This window comes from Balaenoptera ricei, chromosome 6 (assembly GCF_028023285.1).
Source record: "Balaenoptera ricei isolate mBalRic1 chromosome 6, mBalRic1.hap2, whole genome shotgun sequence".
NCBI lineage: Eukaryota > Metazoa > Chordata > Mammalia > Artiodactyla > Balaenopteridae > Balaenoptera > Balaenoptera ricei.
The window spans coordinates 16,135,668-16,144,340 of record NC_082644.1 but is presented as its reverse complement, the minus strand read 5'-3'; the positions used below and the strand labels follow the sequence as shown (position 1 = coordinate 16,144,340).

The following is an 8,673-nucleotide window of genomic DNA, read 5'->3' as shown; positions in this document are numbered from 1 at the left end:
GGAGTAACCTTGGACAGCGCTGTGAGTTAGCTTTGCCTGGGAGGGACAACCCTGCAGCGCCCCTACCCTGAGGACCACCACCCTCCAAGCCAGGGTTGGTCTGCCTGCCCCTGCCCCGGGAGCCCCAGCTGGCTTCGCTGGTGGTTGATTTGAAAGCTGCTGCTAGGCCTGCCTGCCCTGGGGGTATATTGAGTCAGGCAGGGGGCAGTGGTCCTCTGCCAGATTTTTGGCTTGATTCACCCATCACTCCCAGTCCTAATCCCCGAGGACACTTCAGAAAGGTGCATGGGTGCTGCTGGGTGCTCTAGACCTGAGTGGGCTTTATCGCCCACTCAGCCTGAGGGAAAAGATCAAAGCTGGGCTTCAGAGGGTGCTTTGTGCTATCTGGCTCTTTTGGGAAGGAATCTTGGCAGAGACTGTGTGTATTGCGTCCCCAGGCACCTTGATGTAATTTACACCTTGCTATAATCGTCTCACCTTTTGCCTGGATGGCTGTCTTTATTTTCATAGGAAAGATCAAGGCTGTCTGCGGCTCAGGAGTTGTCAGGCCAGAACTGTCTGGTCCCAAGTGGGACGGGCTCCTTGGCGCCACCTAGTGTCAGGTGTAGCCCTTGGCGGGGAGAATGCTCACAAAAGGGGATTCACTCCTCTGTAAATTCTCAGGTCCTGGCACAGTGGGAGTACAGAGATAGAGCACTTTTCTGGCTTTCCTAAAGATAATAGTCAAGTGGCAGCGACTGAGATGGCATGAATGAAATAATGTTACACGGTAGTGAGTGTAAAGAACTCGTGCGGGACAGGAGCGCACTGAGAGTTCAGAGCAGGGGCCGTGGGTGTGAGAGGAAGAACGGGACACAGACAGATGGAGGAGAGAAATGCAGAGTGAGGGGGTGAGTGCAAGTGGCATGATCAGTTTAGGGCAGCGGCTGAACGCGACACTGAGATAAGATTGGAAAGGAAGATGGGAGCCTTGAATGTTGTAAGATATGGTTTGAATTTCTCCTTGAGGCTCTGGGGACACTGAAAAATTTTCAGCAGGGAAGTGACAGGTTGGAAAAAGGTGTGTTAGAATCTTAATATGGTCAGATCCTCGCCTGTAACAAACCATGCTGGCCTAGCAGTGCTCTAAGTAATGGAGAACAAAGGGAGAGTGGAGGCCCATGGGAAATGGGTAGGCCAGTGAGTTGTTGAATGCCTTTCGAAGACTGGACGGGGGTTCAAGCTAAAATCCACCTCTCTGTGTCAGCCAGCTCTCCTCCCCGGGGCCAGAGGGTTGCAGCATCAGAGCCCTCTGCAGCCACACAACTAGCCCGAGCTTGGGGGTGAACTTCTTCGGAAGACGGAGTTATTAGTCCATCTCATTTGTCAGCAGAGAAGGTTGGGGGCAGCCTTTGGTCTCTGCCCAGCTGTGTACACCCACCCCCTTTGACCCAGACGTGCTGGGGTGGGGAGGGGGCACCGCCCAACCATGCGGCTGTTATTTGTCCAGTGCTGTGCCCTCTTTACTTTTTCTTCATTTTGGGGAATAACTTCAGAAATGATGACAGATTTGAGTTAGAAGCGACCTGAGAGAGCATCTGATACAGCCTTCTATTAGAGATGAGAAAATGACTTACCCAAAGTGACACCAATAGATAATTCTAAAGTGCTTTAAACTCCAATCCTCATCATTCTGAAGTAGGTACTGTTGTCATCCTTGCTGTATAGATGAAGAAAGCAACGACAGGGAGGCTACGTCGCTGGTCTAAGAGCTCCTAGCAGTGAGGGGAGGGGCCAAAGGATGAGCCAGGAGCCTGACTCCTGGGTTTCTGGTTTGCCCTGGGGTGCTCTTGCCCTTCCCTTCCAGGCCATAAGGGAGGTCCCCACAGCTTCCAGCCATCTCTAATCTGGCAGGAGCTGCCCTAGGCTCTTGGCTTTGCCCTTCCTCGCACAGGGCCTAGCTCAGTGCTGAGCTGGCAGGAAACGCGCTTTCTGAAGCTGGGATTTCCCCATGGAGGCTGGGAGGCATCGAGCATCTCTGGCCTCAGCCTGAAGGATGACTCTGCTGGGCTACCATGTGTCTCAGGAACTCACGGTAGCTGCTCGCCCCTCAGGTGGGCAGCGAGGGGGTGGTTGTGCTGCCCCTCCCATTCCTTGAAACATCACTCAAAGGGAGATGATTCTCCTCTGGTAGAAGGTGGGGTGAAGGAGAAACAGCCCTCTGGGCGGTGAAGGCCTGGCCCAGCTCTGGGCCTGGGGCTGTCACAGTCAGGGCAGCAGAAGGCAGATGGGAAGGCAGCATGTTGGCCCCCAACTGCGAGGGATCCCAGCCGCCCTGAAGATTCTGGCATATCTGCATGGAGAGGGGAGAATGGCCTGGAGGAGAGTGTGCCGTGTGTGTGTGTGTGTGTGTGTGTGTGTGTGTGTGTGTGTGTGTGTGTGTGTGTGTTCTGTGTGTGGTTTGAGCCCACACAGAGCCTCGTGCTGAGACACTGCATTCCTGCTGGCTGGGCTTCCTGCTCCAGATGCATTCCTGCCCCAGTGTCACCACGGAGACTGCTTGGAATCTGGCCCTACATTCTCCAAATTCAGAACAAGATCTGGCAAAGGTTCCCTCACTTTACCTCCCCATCCTCTGACTTTGGAGGGAGGAAGCCACCTGATGGCCAGCCCTCCTCCTCTCCTCCCCAGGGAGGCCTGGCGTGGGATCTTCACGGGCTGTTGGACTTGGGTAAAGCAGTTCCCCCAGGCCCAGGTTTCCCTCTCTGTACCTGGGAAAGAGGAAGGGGGGGCGGTGCTTTCCAGGAGGATAGGGTTGGGAGGGGGCAACCCAGAGAACCCAAAGCTAGCAGGGAAGAGGTTGGCCTGAAAAATCAAGGTGTTAAGAGAGGCTCTCATTCTTCCCCAGGCTTAGCTGTAGGCCTGTTTCCCAGAAGCTAGAATGTTGTAGTTCGTGACTCTGATTGCTGACGGCTCCTGCGTAGGGTGCTGGCAGAAGGGAAGGAGGGAGCAGGAGGTGGGCAGACTGTCTTCTCCCTCCCAGTTAATAACCACTTACTCCCAACGCCTCCAGCTCCAGCTCCGGCACCCTCCCCCAGAGGCTCAGGTGCAAGTTTGCACGTCTGCCACCTCCCTTATCTCCCTCTAGGGAATTTAGGTCCTGCTGGGATTTTTCCAGCCTGGTGGTCGCCTTCCTCAGGAGGCTGAGGTTTCCTTAGAGGCCACCATCCCATCTGGCCACCAGGCTGTCTCACCGTCAGTGTCTGCCTGGGCTCCCAGCCCCCTTTCAGGGTGGTTGGGGGGTGGAATCCCACGGACCCAAAGAATTTGGGGGCGGGGACCGGAGAGCATTTACACTTCCAGCACCTCAGGCTTGCCCTCCTGTCCCCCCTGTTTCACTTCCCCAGATCCTGAAGCCCCCTCCCCCCGCACCAGCCCCCAGCTTTAGGGTACCCGAGTGAGGAAGAGATGTGGGACGAGGAGGGGGTTCAGATCTAGCCCAGAACCCAAGGCGCTCTGCAGTTGTTGGAAAGGATCTTCCTGTGCCGGGAATCACTTCCCCCTTTGATCGCGCCAGGTTTCTGAGTGGCTGAGTGACTTGCCCCAAGGCACACAGCTGGGGGCGCGGGTACGCCGGTGTCCAGGTCCGCTCTCTTCCCTCCGCCTGCACGTGCGGCTCCATTTCCTTCCGCGCTCGCGTCCGGTCGCCGCCGCCCCCCATCCCCGCCCGGGTTCATTTCGGCGGCAGGAAGACAGACCCCGCTTGGAAACCGAGGGCGGGGTGACCCCGCGCCACGAACCAGACGGCGTCTCCGGGCAGGGCTCCCCGCTCCACGTCCGGGGCCGGCCGTGCGGGGCCGCCGGGGCCCGAAGGACGGCAGATCGGGGCCCGCGCCCCGCCGGCACTGGGGGCGGGGCGGGTTGGGGGGGACCAGGCCCCGCCCCCGCGGCCCCTCTCGGAGCGCCCGCACACCTGCGCACCCCTCCCGCCGTCCCTCCCCCATCCCCGCTGGGAGTGTCCGGGGGCCTCGCCTAGCCAGGTCCGGACGCGCACCCGACAGCGGCGCGGGGACGCCGGCCGGGATCGCTCCGTCCGGCTGCAGCGGCCACGGCCGGGGCGCCTTGTCGGGGCCGGGATTGGGGCCATGCTGGGCCGGCGGCGCGTCTTCGCCGTGGAGCCGCTGGGCGGCCGGGGTGAGTCGCCCACCCCGGGGCCGGCTGGGACCTTTGGCCTGGAGCCGACTCCCGCGCCCGGGCCCCTGTCTGCACTCCCCGCCCCACCCAGCACAGCCCGCCCGACCTCGCTGCGCCCTCCTCGCCGCTTCCCTTAGGAAGGGCCGGGGGATCGCGCTTTGCCCGTTGGAGACCCTCTGGCTTCTGGCGTTAAACCGACCGCACCTCCATCCCATTTCCTCCGGGTCCACTTCCCTCTAATTCCCGGTCTGGATCCTCCTCTGACCGGCCCCTGCCCCAGCCCGCAGTTGCGAAAAGCTCTCTCCGCGGCGGAGGACCCCCTTCCAAAGGAGCCGCGCAGGGGTGGACTTCCTGGTCGACTTCCTTGCCCAGAGGGGCCTGGTTTGGCATCCCGTTCCAGCTCTCCCGCGTGGCGGGCAGGGAGACGAAGGCGGCCCTCCATCGTCTCCAGCCTCCGTTTCTGCATCCTTACAATCGGGGCACCCAGATCGCGGGAGAGCCTGGCACAGGCCAGGAGAGCTGTAGGAGAGGACAGCGAATGGGGTGATCACGCTGCTTCTCCTCCTGCCCGCCTGGTTCCCTTTCTTCCGTTTACATTTTTCCTTTTCAACTCTCCAAAACCTTCTGTTTCTCACTTAAAAGAAAAAAAGTCCAAAATGTTTATAGCTATTGTTATTTTTACTACCCACTCCCCCCAGGAATTCCAGGATGGACTTCCTTTTGCATCCTGCTGCCAGTTTGGGCCCAGGCTTCCCTCTTTGCGCCCTTCCCCCTCTCCCTGAGGCTGGGGCACAGTCATACTTCCCCATGGGGAGCAGTTGAAGAGGCTACCGCTCCCCAGTTATGGCTCAGAGGTCTTAGGCCAATCTCAGGGGCTGGAGCACGAGGGCTCCCTGGAAGAAAAGGTGCTCGCCCCTCAAAGGCAGATATCACTAACAATTACTTTTGTAAAGGGAACCCCATTCTACCATCTCCCAGCCAGGGTTGGAGAGAGACCTGGGCGGGGCTGTGGCCAACCAGTCTCCTCCTGTCACCTCTGGCCCAGGACACTCCTCCTCAGGGAATGTCGCCAGCTGCCAGGAATGCCGGGGGTGTTGGGGCAGCCTGCCCAGCCTGATGACTGACTCTCCTTGCAGATGGGGCTGGCGAGGACCTGGCACGTGGTTGTGTAGTGCCTGGAGTCACCAGCACCTACAGACGGATCCCGGATGCCGCTCCAGGGTGGTCGGCAGAGTCCTGCAAGGGGCATGTCAGGCTGAGAGCACCCGGGAGGCGGGTGCCGCTTCTCAAACTGGCCTCCCAGGACTCAGGAGTGGAGATGGCGGTTGGGGACAGCTCCCTAGCCACCTCACCGGGCCTTTCTCAAGACTCTCTGAACTCTGAGCCCATGCGGAGCGCTGAGCCCCTGGCCCTTGGTGCCATGGAGCCTCCTGCCCACCTAAGCCGGCTTCTAGCCAGCCGTAAGCTGGAGCAGGTGCTGGAGCGGTCCCGCCAGCTCCCGACTTCCTCTGCTAGCTTGTCACACTACCGCTCCCCAAAGCCGCCAAGCAACCCTGAGTGTGAAATGCCCCTTTTTGGAGCAGGAGGACAGGAGGCCACCGAGGCAGAGAGTGACCTAGAGGCAGGCCTGGAAGAAGCAGAGGTGGTGAGTGCCAACTCTCAAGCGTGGGATGGAGATGCCCCCGCCCCCCAACTTCTTCTCCCTGGAGCTCTCTCGGGGTGGGGCTTTCCTTACCCCTCATTGATGGGTTGTGTGAGAACGTCTTGCCTCACCCCGCCCCCAGCTGTGTGGAGGTGGCCAGGTCCGGGACCTGCCTGGCACTTTGCCTGGCTGGGCACTGGGAGGCCAGCTGGGTGTGCGTCCCTCCTCTCACTCATCCTGCCCCCATCTGCTGGCCCCTTAGGGTGGGAGTCTGGTTGAGTTCAGAATTCTCCCCTACCTCACTACGTCCCACAGGTGGGGGGCTTGGGGCCTGAAGCCTGGGCCTGCCTCCCAGGGCAGGGTCTTCGCTACCTGGAACACCTGTGCCTGGTGCTGGAGCAGATGGCGAGGCTGCAGCAGCTCTGCCTGCAGCTGCAGACTCGGAGGGGCCCTGGGGTGAGTGAGCTGTGGGCAGTCGGGCCAGCGGGCAGGCAGGTGAGTGGGGGATGCAGAGGATGGGGGGGACCCCTGGAACCAGGACTCCCTTCAGAACAGCCTCAGCGCTCTAGCCAGGCCCTGAAAGCCCGTCTCTCCTGTGCACAGGATCCTAAAGAGGAGGAGAAGCCGGCCCTGGCACCTTCACCTCCACCCTCTCACGCCCCGGGCAGTGAGGTACACGGGCAGTGGGAGTGGCTCAGCCAGACAGAGGAGACAGGTGAGGCGCAATTGTGTCTCTGTCTGTATCTTGCCTGCCCAGGGCCCCACAGGCAGACCCCCTGAGCTCTGGGCTTGACGAGCGCCTTCCTGTTCCCGGCCTTGGGTAACTGGATTCTCTTTCCGAAGGAGCAAGGACAGCTTCCGCCCCAAAGGTAGGGGTGCCCAGCGCCAGCCCTTCCAGGCTGTCAGAGGCCCTGGCAGAGCCAGCTCACACCTTTCCATCCTCCCAGGGACACAGGGTAGGTGAGGGATGTACGTGGGGGCAGGTGACAGGATGCGCTGGAGGTCGGGGGTGGTTGGGATGTGTGCTAGAAAATAAGAGGATTCCTGTTTGGAACAGGTGACTTGTCCTGGCTGTGGTGACAGCTATCTCTGGGAGCTTGGTCAGGGGTATGTTTTGGGGAGGGGCCCTGGGTGACCCTCTCACCCTCTGCTCAGCGGGATCTCTCCCACTGGAACAAGGTCAAGGTCCTGCTCAACCGGATCCGGTGGAGGAGCCCTCGACCTGCTGAACCCGCTGCCCCTTGTGATGGCTCTGCCCCCAGGTGAGTCCTGTGGCCCAGCCCAGGGCAGAGGGAGGAGCGTGATGAGCTAGGATGCCAAGATTGTGCTGCCAGTTGTTATCTTCGTCCCTGCAAAATTTGAGAGACGTAGTCTTGGAGAGGGTGCTGGAAGAAACAGAAAGTAGTTAAAGCAGCCCATTTATGGATGAGGAGGCTGAGGACTGGGCTGGGGAGGGAAGTCATTTTCCCGAGGCCACATGGTGAGTCAGTGGCAGAGCCAGGACCAAAAGCTGGGAAATCCTCACATAAGCCCAGCAAGCCCTCACCCCTCAAAGCTGAAACTTAAGTCACCTCCCTGGGTTTCCCCAGGAAAGCAAGGTAGGGCACACAGGATGCCACAGTGGATGCCAGGGGTTGTGGGGGTAGGGGTCTATACTGAATAATTCTCCAGGGGGGATTATCCCTGTCAATTAATATCCCCAGGCCTCCCACAATGCTTGGTCAACTCTGGGGCCATCGTTATCTTTGTTTCTTCCTCCTAGCCTAGTGCCTCCTTTCTTTCTCCATAGGATTGCATCAAGGGACCTCCCTGAAAGGCCTGCAGGCCAAACCCTCCAGAAGACCTTTATGCCATCATTAGTGGTTAAGAAGCAACGAGCAAAAAACGTTACTGTATGCTGAGACTTCCTGGTGCAGGGATGTAACCCCAGCTCGGGGGGAGTGTAGTGAAGTCTTCTTCCTCGCCCTCTGCCCTGTTGCTGCTTCTGGGCACTGCCAGGAAAAGCTGTTGATGCTCAGTTTTCTCTCTGAGGCGAGGGCTGAGTCTTTCTCCTCTGAGCAGCCAAGGAACCCTGGGTCCCTGAGAGGCCCCAAGGTGCAGCAGCTCTCGGGCTCCTCCCTGGTTGCCAGAAATCCCTGGGCTTAGGCAATGTGAACTTACTGATTCATCTGGCGTCCATGGAGTGTGTTTGGCGTGGTGATCTGTCGGGGCCCAGCGTGTCGCTGGGGACTGTGGGACTGTCAGTGTTGTGAACTGGCTGGATCTAACCATCTCTCTGGAATCATGCACTCAAAGAGTCAGTCTTCAGGGTGAGGTAACTGCAGAACGATGGACTTGACCTTCACTCCTGAGCAGGCAGTTACTGATCTGGAGTCCTCCCTTCCTCCGCATGCTTGCATGGGCAGCCCCAGGACAGAGAAGGGTGCTCTCTTGGCTGCCTCTGCATTGAATCTTGCCTGAAGACTGTACCAGGGATGGGAGTCAAGGACAACATGGGGAACAGCAGAGTAATCTTCAAGGTCTATTCTCAGCTGCTTTACTCCTTACTAGCCTTTCCACATCACAGCTGAAACCAGAGGCCCATACTAGCTTTTAGACCTTGACAAAAATCCATTAACTTTTCTGAGCCATAGCTTCCCACTTAATCTCCCAAATGGTATAATGATGCCTGTCCTACCTACCTCACAGGCTTGTTTTGAGGGTAAAGTGAGATTAAACTGTCTCAAAGTGCTTGGTGAATGTTAAATGAATAGGAAAGGGTGTTGGAAGGAGGCTAGACTGGAGGGTGATGGGAAGGTCAGAGGGTAAGGGGGAACTGGGATTGCTAATGGGGACTAAAATGGCCAGTGATTAGCGGC

General features: G+C 58.8%; 1 protein-coding gene across 10 annotated transcripts; it reads left to right on the top strand.

The window, feature by feature from the left end:
* Positions 1-2,631: 2,631 nt before the first annotated feature.
* On the top strand, positions 2,632-8,545 carry C6H8orf58 (chromosome 6 C8orf58 homolog). Of its 10 annotated transcripts, none has more exons than XM_059926908.1 (8): positions 2,632-2,710; positions 3,557-4,173; positions 5,310-5,818; positions 6,171-6,271; positions 6,419-6,530; positions 6,659-6,684; positions 6,995-7,077; positions 7,605-8,545. In XM_059926908.1, exons 2-8 carry the CDS (start codon positions 4,125-4,127, stop codon positions 7,673-7,675), a joined length of 951 nt encoding a protein of 316 aa, XP_059782891.1. In that variant the 5' UTR covers positions 2,632-2,710; positions 3,557-4,124; the 3' UTR covers positions 7,676-8,545. The 10 variants fall into 10 exon arrangements, with proteins under 10 accessions (XP_059782891.1, XP_059782890.1, XP_059782886.1 ...); XM_059926907.1 differs by having other exon boundaries at positions 6,971-7,077; XM_059926903.1 differs by having other exon boundaries at positions 6,131-6,271; positions 6,659-6,771.
* Positions 8,546-8,673: the final 128 nt, after the last annotated feature.

Coding starts and splice junctions, on each gene's coding strand:
- C6H8orf58 (XM_059926899.1), top strand. CDS start 4,125: ATGCTGGGCCGGCGGCGCGTCTTCGCCGTGGAGCCGCTGGGCGGCCGG. Junction 5,819..6,130: donor GCCTGGAAGAAGCAGAGGTG/GTGAGTGCCAAC, acceptor TACGTCCCACAG/GTGGGGGGCTTGGGGCCTGA. Junction 6,531..6,658: donor CAGCCAGACAGAGGAGACAG/GTGAGGCGCAAT, acceptor CTCTTTCCGAAG/GAGCAAGGACAGCTTCCGCC.